At 41.1% G+C, this 18,544-nt stretch overlaps 1 protein-coding gene across 1 annotated transcript in view; it reads right to left on the bottom strand.

The window, feature by feature from the left end:
• ncanb (neurocan b) overlaps nucleotides 1-18,212 on the bottom strand; it is a 130,386-nt gene extending 112,174 nt beyond the window's left edge. The window contains exon 1 of the mRNA XM_068320405.1: nucleotides 18,059-18,212. Coding sequence (XP_068176506.1) covers nucleotides 18,059-18,212 — 154 coding nt within the window. The remainder of the gene's footprint in view (nucleotides 1-18,058) is intronic.
• Nucleotides 18,213-18,544: the final 332 nt, after the last annotated feature.

Genomic DNA, 18,544 nt, shown 5'->3' with positions numbered 1-18,544 from the left:
TGGAAATGAACGAGTATTTTTGTACTGTAATTGCTTCTGGTAAGTCTTAGTGAATAGGACTTTCATATTTATAGCAGTAATGGCATTTAAATAACCTCATATGGTTGCCATATGTTAAAATTTAATAAATAACGCCTTACAAACAATTCATCTATCAAACAACCTCTCGGAACCAATTTTGTTCGTAGGTTGAGGACTACCTGTATAATACATTGTGTGTGATGAAATGCATCTCAAAAACAGGGTGGCAAGGACAAAAACTGGAATTCAGAGAATGAGACATGATGAGTCACGACAAAGGACACTGAATAAATTGTACAGCAATTAGAACTGAATCTCGCTGCAGCCAGAGAAAATGAAACCTGATTCTGTTGGAGGAAAATAGAAAGCGCTAAGATCACGAGTGCAAAGAAGAAAGGACATTCTATCCTGATGGCAGTGCAACAAAAAGAATGTGTGTATGAAAAAGAATAGAGAGAAAATAAATATATGACCAAGGAAAAAAAATGTCAAGGGAAAATAGAGGATGAATAGATAGCATGCATGCTGATAATGACAGCAGCTCTCAACTTTCAGCATGATCAATACTTATCTGTCATGACAATTTGCAGATATTTCCACCATCCTGTTGCTGAGCATCAATGCTGTGAGACTGCCACTGACATGTAAATAAGGAGGTTGAGGAAGGTGTGAGATGCTGGTGGGAGTGCAGCTGTGGGAGATGAAAAAAAGAGGGGTGCCTGGGGGAGAGTTAAGGCTCCTTGGTGAAAAAGAACAGGAGAAAGTGAAAAAGAAAAAGAGCGACAGAGAAAAAAAGCTTGGGTTGATGGTGCTGACTAGCTATTTCCAGTTTCCAGCTTCACTGCCAAGTTTTGTTTGAGTCTCAGCACAATCTGCTGATTTCAGATGAAGACAGGCTGGGATCCCCTCGGTCTATCGATTTTCAGATGGAGCATCACAATTAATGAGACCTACCACAGGTCAAGTTTTTTAATATTATTTTTCTGGTCTCTGACCAATCTGTCTCAAAATGCGCCAACCTATCCGGATGCAGTAGCATCAAATGTCCAGGTATAACAATTTATTTTATAGCAAATACACGCACATTTGAAAAACCACCTCTACCGTTCACACCTACCGTAAATCAAGATTAGCCAGACAACGGTTCACAGATGGGTGTAGTTTCACTTGAGTTGAATTTGCTTTAGGCAGCTCTCTCAATGTCATTATGAGTCAGTCTACTACCAGAGGGATCAATTTAAAACACGCTACAGTATGTGCTTTACTCCCTGCAGCAAACTTTCCAGACTTCAAATTACAGCCTGTCATTATTTTATCTCTAATCAACAATGGATATTACCAGAGGCTTCTCCAGACTTTGATACTGTCTCTACATAATGCCATTAATCTAAATGGTAAAGAAAACCAGGAGGTTTACGTCTACAAAGTAGTACACGACATTATTTCTTGTCAATAAATAGACACATGAGAGAATTTTATTTTGTACAGCTTGGTACTTTGTCTTTTTTTGTTAATCTGTTTGCTTTAGAGGGGGGCTAGCCAATTTTGTTTATTTCATTCATGATGCAAAGCCAAGCTAATTGGCTCACAGCAGTAATTCTCCTCTGACGAACACAAAGTAGCATGAATCTTCTCATCTGGCTCTAAATGAAAAGCATATTTGTCAAGGTTAAACTTTTTTTCAAAGAGAGAATAAGTAGGACTCGTCAGTTGTGATTTGTGAACAAAAGATTTTAAAGATGTGTTGTGCTGATACAGACTTTATGATAATGACAAGTACTGTACTTCATTCTAAATATTGTTTGTAGTCTTTTTTATATTTTTGAATTCATGCCTTCATGGAGCAAAAAGTAAAATAAAATAGAATTTAAAAAAACAATTCTCCTTCCCAAACTTAGCAAGTGTTCAGCATTTTGTGTAAATAATGTCTGGTGGCTGGTTTGTGGGCCAAGTCTCCTCGTGACAAACCATATCTTGCTCTCCCAGCCTTTCCAATTTTCCCCTCCCACATTGCCACCCCTATCTTGTAAGCTACACAGACAGCCTGATAATTGGATTTTAACAGACAGTTCAAATAGCAGCGTAACATAATTAGCGACAAACCTCAAATTAATCTATGGCATTGCGGTCATCTTTTTGCCCTTACTATGTTTCTTTGAGAGTGCGTCAGGGAAATGTGTGATTCTCATTTAATGGTAGTCAAAAAGTGTTGTGCATTTGTGATAAGTCAGTGCATAGTTGGTCATCAAATTTGTATGCATTCATGTGAAGTCATTTTATGTTTGCCTTCTGATGGCATGTGTATGTTACCAGTGATGAGCTGAAGCATGAACCAGATGTAGCAGAGCTGCTGATGCCCCCACCTCCACACCCCCATGCAACAAATTCCCTCATCCCTGGAGACAGGAACAAAGAGGCCAGACTACATCAGGCAGGCCTTTGATCAGCTCTGCTCTATCATGTTCCCATCAGTAATTGACAGCGCTTGGATCCTGGATGCTTCTTCTGCAACATGCACACATGGCAAGTTGCAATCTCCTCTAATACATCACATCAACTATTTTTTAAGAAGCAGAAAGTTGCTTGATGTATGTCCAGCTGACTGAGGCCACAGTAGAAACAAACATTTTTTACATTTAAATGTTTTTAGATAGATAGATAGATAGATAGATAGATAGATAGATAGATAGATAGATAGATGGATAGATAGATAGATAGATAGATAGATAGATAGATAGATAGATAGATAGATAGATAGATAGATAGATAGATAGATAGATAGATAGATAGATAGATAGATAGATAGATAGATAGATAGATAGATAGATTGATTGATTGATTGATTGATTGATTGATAGATAGATAGATTGATTCTCCCTGTGACAGTGGATCCCCCCAATAGATACTCCACTGGATATACTTTAGATACACACACATACACACACACACACACACACACACACACACACACACACACACACACACACACACACACACACACACACACACACACACACACACACACACACACACACACACACACACACACACACACACACTCAAACACACATCTTGGCTGCGACTCACAAAGAGCTCAGGACAAAGCATAAGGCTGCAGAGTTCTACACACTCTTCTTTTTGCACAGCCTCCCAAGTGGCCTTATCTCATGAGTTAATGTGATGAAACACATTAGTACCTGCAGCCTAACACTTGACCAGGGAAAATTAGAGCCGGTCATAAAGCGCTTATTCATCGCTGCTGAATCCACCTTCACAAGAAAAGTCAGGAAAGAAATTAAGGTGTTCAAGCCAGAATGTAAAGTAATAAATGATTTAGTTTCTACTGCTGCTTTATTGGAAGCAAATTAACCTGCTTTACAGTGTCAGCAGCCTGTAAATTTGATTTAAAAAATTATATTACTCCTGTTGAAGAAAAGAGACTGAACTACTAGAGTCACAGAACCAAACAGTACAGTCAGAGATATGCTGTTTCTTTTCAACGAGTAAACAGTTACAGATTGTTTTCCCAACACACACACACACACACACACACACACACACACACACACACACACACACACACACACACACACACACACACACACACACACACACACACACACACACACACACACACACACACACACACACACACACACACACACACACACACACACACAGGTAGAAGAAAGGCATAAACAGCAGCAACATTTCAAATTTATGTCAATATAAACCACCCAAGTAACACACAAAATCAAACTGTGTTAATTGAGCATTTCAGTAATTCACTTTTAATTCAGCATTATGACAAGCTGCGGTTTATGCTAAAACGTAACTTACTCTCCTAATTTGTTTGATAACAGCTTAATGGGCCTTATTGTTGTTCCACAGCCTTGGTGCTGTTGAGCAGAGCTGTTAGCCTGTCATATATCAAGCCCTCAGTGTCATGTGTATTAGGTAAGTGTTTTGAACCTACTAGCTCATGGCAGCATGAATCTTCCTGAAGGCTGGTGATTATTAATGACGGAGGCAGCGCAGAGCAGCCACCTTCAATCACACTACAGGTAAATCCTGCTCCAGCAACAGAGACGAAGGCAGGGAAGCACACTTTAATTCCTTTTTGCCAGGAATTAATCAGCCCAGTTTCTAATTTCTCACCCGACCGATGTTAATGCCTTTTGTGTGTGATACTTTAAATAAGAGATTAAGACACCACATGGGCACGTATACACAAACATACACACACAAGTTGAACTGATGACAAACGAGGATGCAGTAGCTTATTTGAATATCAGAGAGAAAAGAGTGCTGGTGTGCCAACGTAACCTCCTTGAGCCTGTACAGTAATTACTCAGCAGCGACACACAAGACAACACAGGGTTTACCGGGATCAAAGAGAGGTTTGAAGACAAAGCAAGCAGGTGAAGGAGATCGAGGAGCTTTCTGAAAGAAAGGAGGCAAGAAAAGAATAGAAAGCAGAAGGAGAACGAAGAGAATGTGAAGAAGGAAAAAGAAGACATCGGAGATAAGGATTGGGAGATGATTTAGGAGGAGAGGCAGTGTGTAAAATTAACACCATCTTTCTCCTCTTCACAGGGCTAACTAGATGGGACAGAAATGCAGGGCAATTTCCTTGAAGCATGAGCTCCATGAATACCCAGTGGTGCACAGCAGCCACAGAGAGCGTTGATCAGACAGTTTCTCTCGATGGCCCTCTACTTACTGGGCAGTTAACTTTAGCCTTCTCATTTTTTTCTGTATTATTTCACCTAAAGATCATTTGAAGGATCAAAATCAACTTTCTTGAATTTGTCGGAGTGGCTTTATTCCAGGCGTTATACACATTTGAGCTACAGATATAACAAAAGCAGATTGCATGAGGTTTATTTCAGAAATATATAGTATAAGCAGGGTTGTACATAAGTGGTGAAGAACTGTGCATACATGGTCAAAATAAACAATGCATGGCATGTAGAAAAAGAAGTGTTTTGCTTACCACAGCAGTGTACGTACGTATATTGTATCTGTGTCCAATAACAGTGAGTTTGGTAGATTGATTAAGGCGGGGATCAAGCAGGGCATCTATCAGTAAAGGACTTGTGCAACTCTTCCATGCTTGTGGATTTTCCGATGAGTGGAAGTTTCGTTCTGCACAGATGGAGCTGCAGTCAGTGTTTGAGTAAACAACAGGGTCCTTTCTGAATTGCATGAGATGCCGTTTAATGCCACTGTGCATATTCTATGTAGCATCACATCCTGTTTGAAAGCTACACCAACTCAGCTGATTGCATGGTCCCATACCTTGAGACATCCATTCACTCTACTGTAAAGGTTCAATTTTTTTATTTACAGAAAGGGGTTAAAAAGAAGAGAACAATTAAAGAAGATGCGTGGTAAGAGTAGTATTGCTTTTGCAAAATAAAGGAAGCTTCACAAATGTAGATAGTCAGGAAAAAACATGACATATTTACCTGTTATTTAAAAGAAAGTGACAACCAGTGCTGACAATAGCATAAAGCATTTCTGCTTCATGCCGTCAAAAGGTGAGCATCAATTTGCTCCATTTGCTTCGTATGTTATCCTCCTCCTTCCAGTATTTATTGTTTCTCAGTGGTTTTTAGACTACCCTCTCTCTCTCACACACACACACACACACATTCACACACACACACACACACACACACACACACACACACACACACACACACACACACACACACACACACACACACACACACACACACACACTTGTACCTTCACCATACAAGCGTCAAGATTTAATGTTCCCTCTTTGCAGCAATGCTGCTTATTTTGTGAGAATAAATAAATCTGATAGATTGTTAAATTGTGTGTAATTTAAAACAACACTATCAGCCCTGCATGTGCCATCTCTTGGTTCAAACTCAACACTTAATGACTAAATTGGTGCAATTAATTACTCTGATCGGTGATGTTAACCTCCACCTCTTCCACCTGGACTCTTGGCGGTGTAAACAAACCGGCTGATTCATACTGTAGCCTTGCACTCTACATGCAATTTATCTGCAACACCACAGTGGCCCACAGAGCACTGCTTGAACATGCCTGATGTGAGTCGACCCTGAGCTATCCACTGAGGAAGAGAGTATAATGTGTATATAAGTGAGATGGTTCAAATGTGGGTTTGGCAATAGAAATATGAAAATATATTTCATGATAGACCAAAACTGAATCATCCTTAAATTCTGCAAACCGCAAAGTCTCCTCTCCTCTCCTCTCCTCTCCTCTCCTCTCCTCTCCTCTCCTCTCCTCTCCTCTCCTCTCCTCTCCTCTCCTCTCCTCTCCTCTCCTCTCCTCTCCTCTCCTCTCCTCTCCTCTCCTCTCCTCTCCTCTCCTCTCCTCTCCTCTGACCTCTCTCTTGGCTTATTTCCCTTCATCTCCCTTGCACCTGCAGCAGTTTGTCAGCCTGCTTTGGCTAATTACACATCTCATCACAGAAACACATAGCCAAAGGCTCTCAGCAGTCCTCGTACATTACTGCTGTAGTGGGACGTCACAGGCCAGGTCTGTGATTCCGATAGATGAATTGAATAATACGTCCAACCACAAAAACTAAGTCCAATTATTGACAGACAAAAGGTTTTTCATATTTCACAATGATGGCTTTAATCTGGGAGACTTATTTGTGAATGTGTGTTCATCATGCAATCTGTTCTCTATTGCTGTTGTGGGCAAAGCCCTGATGGATGCCTTTCCCTCAGTGGAGTTCTTGCAGACCAGCAACATGTCTGATTGCAATAGCTGCTTCCAAAATGTTCAACAAATTCTTCCCTTCTGCGTCCTCTGGTCTGAATGTTCTGACTCACTTTTTGGTGAAAGACGGAAGGGGAACAGAGTGGATGAAAGAAGAAATTCTGATGGATAGGAAATGCTGAAGAAATGACATGTAAAGACAGGAAAATGGACACATTTTCCAGCCTGTTGTGAGTGGTCTACTTCAATTTTATTGTCTAATGTGGACTTTTGATGCCCAAACTTGAAGTGTCAGAAACAGCGCTCGTCATATCAGTGTATCAGGACAAAACAAGCATTTTAGCATGTCAGGGTGTCACACTGCTGAGAGACACAAGTGGAAATAAGAGATAGGAAGTCCTATGTCAAGAGGACTAGACGATGTATTGAGAGTGCAGTTTGTCATTTTTTAAAATACTCTTATTCCTGTTCTTGCCAAGAGTAAAACGAGAGGATTGATACTACCCTCACGTCTGCCTGCTAATAAATCATCCATATTCTGTCTTTATTGTCAGCCCTTTTTGCGATGTTGTGTAAATAACTACAGTGTGTACTGATTTACAGATTACTGAAATCCCATATTTAATTGAAAATCGCACAAAGACAACATTTCAAATACTGAATAACAATAATTGCAATGTTTTTTCAAAGTTGAATTTTTTTTTATAACTTGATGATAATGAGACATTTCAAAAACATTAGGGTCTTGCTCCATTAACTCGTCTTTGGTCATTTGAGAACTGAGGAGACCAACTGTCATCATGTCAAATTAGTATTTTCCCTTTCTTGCCTGATGTAGGATTCCAGCTGATCAAATGTTCAGGGTCTTCTTTATCATGTTGTACATTGCCTGGCCTTCCCTGAAAAACACACTGTTTACATGGCAGGATATGTTTCTCCAAAATCTCTATATATCATTCAGTATTAATAGAATCCTTCACAAATGAGCTGGTTATCCATGCCATGTGGACTGATGCACCCTCACACCATCACAGATGCTGGCTTTTAAGATGTGTGCTGATAACAAGGAGGGTGGTCCCTCAACCAGAGAATATAGCATCCATGATGTCCAAAAAGAATTGCAAATAGTGACAAATGGAAAGTTTTTTTCCCCCCATCAGTCTATCATTCTAGTAGAGTTTTAACTGTCACTTGTTGAGCAGTGATGAGCTCTACTTACATGTCACACACCATCCCAACCTTCATGGAAACGGTGTGACATCTTCCTAATGGGAGCAGTATGTCACCTTAAACGCAAAACACAGCTCAGAGATCATTTTGCTCATTATTTTCAATTACACATTTGTTTTGGTGAATTGACCTGCTTGCTTAATTGTGACTTTAACATAATTGATTGGTCAAATTAAGTTAATCTTGAGACTTGATCTCTGTTTGGTTACTTTAGTAAGCTATACCTATCGTAGATGATAAAATGGTATCATCATGCTCTGTTCGAAGCCAAACACCTTGTTTCTGCTCGTGAAGTGGAGACGATGCTTTACTCAGCGCATACAGAATTCATGAGGCCATTCCCAGACAGATTACAGCATTACATATCAATAGCGGAGGTTAATTTCAAGAATTTGCAAATGTCTGGGAGACCATTTTGTTAATTTATGCGAGCTCTGTCTCGGAAAATGCTTTTAAAAACTCTTAAGTAATTTGTGAAAGCAAGCTGCCAAGACAGGAATGCAATGGGATTTTGATATTTTTTTAAATTTTGAACATTTACAGAAATGTGTAGCTGATTTAAATCTTGAATATTGGAACTCGCATGAATTCATATTATTTTACAATTATGTAAAATGATGAGAAAATGACATCCCATGATTTCGGCGCTGCAGTGAGAAAAGTTATGCAAAAGTATGACGTCCATCTGTGTACTTACAGCTGGTACTGGGTAATTCCTGGCACCAACTTAGAGCATACATGATTTATGGTTAATGGTCAAACACATTCAGAAATCCCACTGCATTCAAAAGTTGAGTTTTGACTAATGTAGATACAGCCCACTTTCCCCACTGAAGCCAACCTCACTGACCTTCTGAAAGGTACCGTTCTGCCAAAGAAAAGCAAACACCTCGTTTATCTGGCAGCCAATTCAAAGAGCAGATCCCTCAGGAGTCCCGTGGACCTAACAGTCAGATCCACGGCGGCGACGATCAGAGCAGCCTGAGCTCCTGGCTTTAGGAAAAGGCATTAGACACTTGAACATACACCGATGCTTAATGGTATGAAGGTAGGCAGCTTAGCTCAAACAGAACCCAGTCATATCACGGGAGACACAACACAGAGTGAACCGGAGTAACTCCACCTAAAAGCCATCATTTACTGCAGCCATCTGTCAACGATGCTTACAGTCAAACTGTGAGCTGGTGAACTAATTTATCAGCTCATTTTTTCTGCATCTTAAAAGCTGCTATTAATCTTGAGCAGTTTTTTTCAACAGCAGTGTGGATAAAGGGACAGTCAATTAAATCAATTTGTAGTATACATAAGGAATGACAAACACTGATTTGTTCAGTATGCCATGATAAGTTGTTGAAGGAGCTGTACTGTCTAAAAATGTTGATTAAGATTAAACAGCACAATTAAGATGCTTGATTGCAGGATTGGCCTTAGTTCAATTGTGATCATGATGTGTTGCATTCAAAAAGATAAAGAGGCGAAAGACAAAAGAGGAAAGAAGGAACACTGATTTATCTGTGTCAAGATTGAATTTAACAGCACATGATATACAAACGTATTTTTGAGTGCAAATTTTAGTGAAGAGTATCTCTAGCAATGATCCCCTGTGAATCTCAACCTTTAAAGCCACTTGCAATTGCTCTCCTGTCACCTCAGCACTGAGTGTGCCAGTTTGTCCAACCTTTGCATCTATAGGTTCAAATGTAGCTGGTCCAATAACATATTTTCTTAATAGCGCACAAGGGAGCTTTTAAAATCGTGGGCGATTCCACCGGAGTATTTCTTTCTCTCTTCCATATGAGAATACCTGAAGCACACACAGCTTTAATGTGAATTGCCAGCAGTAAATCACGTCAGGCAGTGACTCATTATTTGGACTACCTTGTTATTCTCAAGTGGTCATCTTGTGCTATCACTACCAAGACAAAAACATGAAATGCATACTGCATAGTCAACATATGCAACACACAAATCCATGGACTACCCACCGAGGTGGATGCTGAACATCCACGCCTTCTGCTTCGGGCAGCTTTAACCCTCTTGGAAAAGCTTTGGGAGGCAGCTAATGGCTGCGCAAACATGTCTCATCCACTGTTGGCCATGGTGGTTTGACACGGAGAGGAGAGGAGGGTAGGAGGAGAGAACATAATCTCAGCTTTTGAGTGTCTTCCTCTGATCCTTCTGTCAAAACAATGAAGGTCATGCAAGATGAAGCCCAATTAGGGCTCAACCTCTAGCGCCCGAGGTGCCTGCAGTCCTGGAAACATGAAGGCTTGGGTTTGAGTGTGCGTGTGTGTGCATGTGTGTGTGTGTGTGTGTGTGTGTGTGTGTGTGTGTTAGTGCAGTACTGTACATGCGTGGCAAGATCATCAAACAAGTGGGCAGTGAACCGTTATAAGAGCACACATTCCAACAGACCCTGAAGCATAGACAGGACAGAGAAGTATTTCACTACAATTACAGCTCTTCAGTAAACACACGGATCTGTTTTATCTGCTAACGCAGAAGCTGGACTGAGCAAGTGAGCAGATAAGAAGTGTTAACAGTAAGTATTTAGTAATGTGCGCACACGCGCGCACACACACACACACACACACACACACACACACACACACACACACGCAGCAGCAGCACATATAGGTAGTGGTCAGTGATCAGCCGCTAAGCCATTAGTCCAGAATAGACAGAGATCCATCACAGACAGGAGTCAGCACAGCGTTTCACACCTGGGAATAGAGGTGCTATCAGAGTAACCTCTCCACCACACACACTCACAGTCACAGAAACACACACACACGCATACACACACACACACAAGCACGTCTCAGACACACACTGCCTCACAAGAAAATAATTCACCATCTTGATTTGAAAGAAAAAAACCCTCCATTTGTGAATGTCAAACATTCGGTGAAATCAAAATTGTAAAATATAAATAATCAACCAATCAAAAGACCTCACAGCTATATTTTAGTATGAATGTAGATGCTTCCACATAAACAATGTAGAGATCTCAAGGGATTGGGACTAAACAGCTGTATAACTTCACTGATAAGTGCTCTTCTCAAGGCTAATCTGGTAAAAGGCTTTGGTTTGTTGGGCAGAATAAAGACTAGACCCTGAATGGGAAAAGAAGATGTGGTCTGATTAGTCCAGATTTATCCCATCCCAAAGTGATGAACACATCACGGTAAGAAGGAGAGGAGGATGTGAGGTGATGCACCCATCATGCTTAGTGTCTATCTTACAAGCATGTGGGGACAGATCTGATCTGGATTTGCTTCTGTTGATCACATGGAAGGTCATCTTAATTGTTATCATTGTCATGGACGAATTGGCCACCATGGAAGCAAGACCTTTTCCCTGTGCCCTGACTTTCCAGTCATTGTTTTAAAATCTTGGATAAAGAAATGATATCCTAATCCTAACCCTATGGACATATGTAAGTGCATAATTTTCTCAAATGCATGTTGAAACGAGGCAGTCAGAAACTGCAACATCCTGCGACACCCCTGAATTCAAAATTTCACCCTGACCTATCCATTTTTGTGCCTCTGACTTCCTGAAAATGTTGCTTTTTGATTTGGGATTATATCTCATTAGGTTTCAGAGATGTGTACCTAAAAAGGTATAAAAGTGAAAATATGACCTTGACCTACTTTTCAAGGTCAAGGTTGTGATCTCATTTTTATCCACTTACCTCCCTGAATATAACACCTTCTGTTTCGTCTTTCTATCTTATCCAGTTCCTGAGATATGTGCAAAAAAATGTTTTAAAAAAAAGCTGAAATTTGACCTTGACCTAGTTTTCTCAAGGTCAAGGTCATCATCTAATTTTCATCCTCTTTGCCGTCCGAGTAATGTGCTTTTTCTTTCAGCTTGCTATCTGCAACGGTTGTGAAGATATTTGGTGGACGGACGGACGAACACACTAACACTGACAATTACAGTACATCACCGCTTCGTGGGATGTAATCAAAGCTGAAGGTAGGCCATAAAATTTCAGCATGGAACTTTTTTAGGCCCAGCAGTGACCTTTGTCACTAGAAGTGCTACGATTCTGAGACCGGTTGCCAAGTTTATTCCAGAGACCTCAACAGCTACACACAGCCCACCAAGGCTGAAAAAAAAATTAATTGTAATGAGAAGAGAAACAACAACGGGACGTATTTTATTGTGACTTAACATTCAGCATCTTAGTCAGGGTCAAGGGAAGGGACCAGACTGAAGGAAGCCGCAATCGCCACAAAAGCAAGTGTGTAATTACATAGAGAGACAAAGAAATAAACACACGCACAGCACAGGGAGCTGATTAATTCCATTCCCCCCTGATGACTGAGCGACTGCAGCTATGTTTCTTCATTTTCATTTACCACAATATATTTTCTCTCCATTTAATTTGCACTGTGACAGTTAATTACAAACAGAGCTGGTAACCAACCAACAGTTCATTTTGAATTTGCCAGAGCAGAACGGAAAACTTAACAAGCAAAATTGTGTGAAGTTCTGCAGAAAGCCACCATTTGTAATTACCCACAGTATGTGACTTCTGCATTCACCTTGGCAGTCCTGACCCGGTGACAAAATGTTGTTTTGATGATTTGGAAAGACACAATGCAATTTTTATTTTTTATTTTTTTTTGTGATTCCATGGTGACAAAACACAGTGAAAGCAATTTGGATGAAAATTACACAATAAATGCTATTCTTTTCCAAACAACATGACACCAGCAAAAGACTCTTTCCTGAAACGCTGTTGCCCTCTTTGCAAATTCATTCCTCACATAAAGCATACCCGTTGAGCAAAAGTTTCAAGTATTTACGTGGTCACACACAGACGCATACACCCCACATCTGTTGGCCAACCACTTCTAACATCGGCTCTAATGCCTTGGAGCTTTGAAGGCAGCATCCTTCACAGCTCCATGTAAAAACCCCTTTGGTGGAGCCTTGGCAATCTCATTACCGACTGCAAAACAACCAGCGATTCAACTGGCAGGACATCTGACCCACTATGAGCCTGAAAAATTCCGTAATAAAATCAATTTGATGGCATTTGCAGTTTTTCATTCAACACCGCAAGGTGGTGCACAGGAGATGAATTGAAATATTCAATTCATCTCCTGTGGAATCAAAGTATGGTTGGGATTGACGAAAACATAATCAGTTTTGCTTTTATTTCCTGCAGAGAAACAGAGGGATGATAGAAAAAATAGTAACTTCTGGCACTTTCTTTGTCTGCGCCGCTATTGCTGGAGGTTTGGGCTGCTGATAGAGGAGGAAGGCAACCGAGTGGGAATGCTGGCAGGGAGCAGGGCTGAAGTGACACCAGAAACAGAGCTAGATGAGCAGGCAACGGCACGAAGCTCAGCCATCTCTGTGGGAATTGTCACAGAGGCAAAGAGATAGAAGAAGACACTGACAGAGGAAGTTTTTTCTCTGACGTTTGATTTGCTTAAAAAATCTGTCGCTGATTATCTTCAGGCAGACCCACGTGATGGCAAAATAGAAGATATTAAAACAAAACTCTAGATAGATAGATAAACTCCTTTTCACGTGCTTTCTAAGCTTTCTGGCATGTTCTCTTCAGCAGGACGAGTGACTAAACCGACATGGACGACAAACCCAAATGTCACCCAGAGGGTGAATTTGGACACAACTGACTAGATCCACCTGGTGAGGGCTGCAGGTCGTCCAGATGCTGTTGCTCATCCTTGCTGTTTTTCTGTCTCTATGTGTTTGCATTTCCATCTGTCTCTCATCACTATGAATCCCAACTGCTAGCTGCAGTGCTTTGTTCTCTGCCGTTTCTAAAGCTGATATTTACATGGATCCAAGGAAAGAAAAGGCAAAATGTCCATCAAAAATGGTGGTCAGACTCTATTTCATCATCATCATTATAGTAATTACCACAGAAACTAAATCCACTTATTCCTACAAAGATAAGGGCCATCCATCAAGATCAGCTGTACTGTTAGGAAACACGTCTACATTTCCCCATGACCCTGGTAAGAAGTGCTCGTCTAATTTCGCTTCTCCTTTTTATCTTTTTTCTCAGATTCCAGTCAATACCTTCCTTCCTCTGACAATCATGAGCAAAACTTGCATGGCTTTGCTGACAAATCAGAAGCACTACCTTTACATTATATTAAGGTTTCTCATCATGTGTCTTTGTCTACAACATGGCTGAGACCTCAGTGTGTTTCTGTCTACATCTGGTTTTATTAAAAGCCGTCTGATCCAAAAAATGGAGTGGTATGAAAACAACAAAAGGCAATATTACAAAAGAATAAAATCCTTCAAGGAAAAAAAAAGATTCACAGCTCAGCGCCTAAAGGGAGACAAACAGAGGATTAGAGAAACCTTTTTTTCTGTTTGGTATATAGAATAAAAAGCAGATTATTTTTTTCAGGAAAAAAATACACCAATAACAGACCCTTATTTGAAGTCTTAATATTTTACTGTAATTATACACTAAGGCATTCTACATATAGTGCTCTTTCAGCATTCACCTTTTAGTATATTTTATGGTGTGTTTGTTTTTAGGACTAAACATTCTTAAGTAAAAATATTGGTGATGAAAAGTTAAGAGCTGCATTTGAACACACAGGCACACATGCAGACCTCATGCACATGCACAAAGCCTTTGCATTAAAATAGAAATGCATGGATAAGCCCAACCTGGGTGCAGGGGATCTGAATAAAATTAATTATACTACTTTTCTATTCCCTCCCATGAATCCCTGTGATTGGTTTCAGCAACCGCAGAGTTAGATCTCTGATTGTGGAGGAGAGCTTTGTAAGTATCACACTGCTGCCTCGGCTTCATAAATAGCCCTGCTGTGTTGAGTACAAGTAGGCAGGGTGAGGTAGAGGAAGACTGACGGAAATCACTCTCAGAGACAATAGCTTACACTTCTCCTCTTCTTACCGACTTATCCCTTTCCTTCCTTTAACTTTACTTCCCTTTTTACTCTGATCCCTGGGATTTCATTGTACCTCGACAAATTAAAACTGAAGGTCTGCGCACACGCAAGAGTATATGTGTGTGTCCTTTGGGAACCAAATCGCACAAAAGTGGAACATCGGCCATCTGTAGGTCTCTCAAACACTCAGTTTATGAGCTCATCCGAGTTTGACAGATAGAGCTTGTACGGCAATGATGCCAACATTACATACTTGATATCTTTCCGTGATGCATCTTTGAGTCATTCACTGTGTGCAGTTGTGGCCTGTCAGGATTTTTATTAAGAGCGAGACCAGACAGGCAATACCTCAGGAGCTGTCCGGTGCTGAAGTCCAATACGAACCCATAGGGTGCTTTTCTTTTTCTGAGGATTAATTCACACAGGGCAGGGGGGAGGGGGGCAGGGGGAGGGGAGTCGCTGGCATGATGGTAAAACAAACAGCTATATGCTATTTGTTTCTCCTCCAGGATGTTTGAGCTTGTGGCTGATAGAGAGGCAATCCAGTCTAGATCGAGTGACAAGCCACCTGAGGTGAACAAAGGAAGCATTTTTTTCCAAATGGTGATACAAAGGAGATGCCAGGAGAGGAAAGGCAGCTGAAAGAAAATCTATCTTCCACACCCCCTCCTAAAATCACTGGAAGACACCCTGTCATTAATGCAGCAGACAAAAACTGTTACCAGATGTCATTATTTATTTATAGTATTTAATAGGGAAAACTGTTCCTTTGAATAATACATTTGGTGGGAGAGAGGTGCAGAGAGGGGTTTGAAGAGAGGGGTGCTGGGGCCTCTGATGAATATTCACACACTGCCTCTGGGGGGACTGTGGTAAACTACCTTTTTTCCCCCCCTCCAACTGTGCCTTCCAGGCTGTTCACCAGCCATAATGGCCCCAGCTGTGTTGTTCATTTGGGTCTAGGTGTAATGGCTGGTTCAATATGGCCAGTGCCAGACTCTCGTGTTATCAGATAAGGTAAAGCTAGAGGAATAGATGAGCTAAAGGAGTAGATAGATGCAAAGCTGTCCATCAAGCAGACTGACATGAGCAAAAGCACAGCTTTCCTTAAGTCAATGAAACCACCCTATGTGGGGGGGCAATGGAGGCTCCAAGCCTGGATGACCTGTAATCATAAGTGCTCAAAGGCTACATACATCCACACGGGTGACCCTGAAATTCAACAGACATCATAAAACATATACTCTCCATCACTTCAATGGACAAAATCACATGTTTGTGGAGGCTGTTGTGAGGGTGTTCTCCCCTTAATTGGATCAGGGTTATCTAAGTCTGTAAATTAGTCCCTCTCTGCAGGAGTTTTCCAGCATCCCTCCTACCCCATTACCACCAAATCCAAAGAGCTACATCCATTTGCAAAAGAACATAAAAAAAAAAAAACACTCAATAATGAAAAACCCTTTTTTTGTGTTGTGGAATTACAAGGATTAAAGCCAGCTATTAGCCGTAGCAGGACCACAACTGACTCATAGCACTACATGCTTCCAACTATAGGATTTGTAGCTGGAGGCCCTCATTAGTCATAAAGCCCAACTCAAGCCCAGAGATCCTCTCGTACACGTTCTGTGCAGCTGCTTGGCTGTACTCCCTTGTTTCATCAGGGGGGGGCTTTATTTGCTTTGAGTATAGCATAGAAGGAATGTTAATGCCTTAAGTTTTTAAAATGACTGTAAAAATTAAGTTTTCTATTTGATTGCTTGGACACTGTTCAAGGGCAAAATTGGATTAATGCCCATTCATGTATTCCACTACAAGTGTCTGGCGCTAAGCGGAGCACAGCCAAGCAGAAAAGATGCATTATTGAAATATGTCACATCAAAACCCCCTCGTGAAAAGAGATAATTATGATATTCTCCAAGTTTCTTTTTTCTTTGTCTTCCTTTCTGTCTTTCTTTCTCTCTGTCTTTCTTTGTAGTTTTTTATTCAGCAGCATTGCGATGATAACACTCCTGAGGTGCTATTGGCCTTGAACACAGTTGGACTGGAGCCACTAAGGAGCAATGAACCCCTCCCTAAAGGAATATTGTTCATTCATTGTAATGGTTCATCACACGGAAACTGTGAAAACAGGGGCAGTGAACTGGCAATAGCACAGAAAGGAACACAGCTTCTGAGAACAATGGCGTTAACAGCTCCAGCCTGTGGTCCAGTGAAAAGAGTGATAAAGTTAAAATGGAGCGAGACAAGAAAAAAGCAACAGACAAGTGAGAGAGGAGAAAACAGAAAGACAAATACAGACTATAATATGCATGAGAATCCAAGAGGCAGAAAGAACCAAAAGCCGGCAGAATCACTCAAAGAGCAGTTAAATATGAACCAGATCCTATTAGTGCAGCAGCACCTGACACAATTCAGGAGCTGGCACCAGAGGTGACCAGTATTACACACACACACACACACACACACACACACACACACACACACACACACACACACACACACACACACACACACACACACACACACACACACACACACACACACACTCACACAGAGAAAGAGAGAGAGGGGAGACAGCTGCTCAGCAGTGAGAAAGGAACATTTTATCCATTCGGTCACAGAATGAAAATGCAGCTTGATGTTTTGTGATCTGTATGTAGTTGATCTGCTTCAGTTAGGAAACAAATGCTCCTGGTCCACCGGTCATCCTGTCTGCAGGTACTGGCTTAGCCTAGAACATTAAGAATCACTGTGCCGGTGATAAAACAACACAAAGGATCACACGTGTGGGCCGAAGGGATGTGAGGGAGAGATAAAATATCTGAGAAAAGGATTGTCGGATCAATTCTACCAAGGACAGCTGTAGCACTGTGTGCACGACAACCAGCCATGTAAACCAGATAGCGATAGAATAAAAGATTTAAAGAGAACAAAAGTAAGAGAAGGACAGATTGAGTAGTCTAGTAAAAAAAAACTGTATGGTTGATTCACTTCATAATTTCCCAAGGGGTCATAATCAATCAAGCTGCTAGTCTAGCTGCCATTCTTTTTTCAAACACAATAGCATACACATATGAAGACACGCTCGCAGTAAATAGCCCACTAAAAGGACGCTGTGGTTTCCAGCTGTGGCAACCTCGCCGCGTTCGTACCTCCTCCTCTGTTCATAGTCTGGAGCTGCCACTGTGTGGTGGCAAAGTTTCCTCCAGCAGAAATAACTGAGACACCCATTTGGTGACTATAAGTGCTATCCAAGAAAATGTCTTGAGTCCCCCTCTGTGGCTCGCTGACAGCTCTGGCTGCCATGACTGCGATGCCTATTGAGTTTCACCTGAGCCAGCAGCTCCCTCCGTGTCCTATCTGCCTCACCTGGAGGCTTACAGGGGTTTCTACAGCAAAATGATGATACAGATCTAAGTCCTAGTTAGGCTGAAGCCGTTTTAAGTTGTCAAACTCAAGCAGCAACCAAAGAAGGATGATTTGGCTTGCTACATGTATTCATGTCCATGACAGTCGTGACATCATGCCAGCAGGCAGAAAAATAAGAGTTGCTCTCTGATGAGACAATAGAATGTGGTAAGTTTCAAGCAGGCACGCTTATTTCTCATGGCAGGTGATAGGTATAATTTATTTTTTAA

The sequence above is a fragment of the Antennarius striatus genome, chromosome 7 (assembly GCF_040054535.1).
Source record: "Antennarius striatus isolate MH-2024 chromosome 7, ASM4005453v1, whole genome shotgun sequence".
NCBI classification, from domain to species: Eukaryota; Metazoa; Chordata; class Actinopteri; order Lophiiformes; family Antennariidae; genus Antennarius; species Antennarius striatus.
This window is presented reverse-complemented; position numbering and strand designations above follow the sequence as displayed.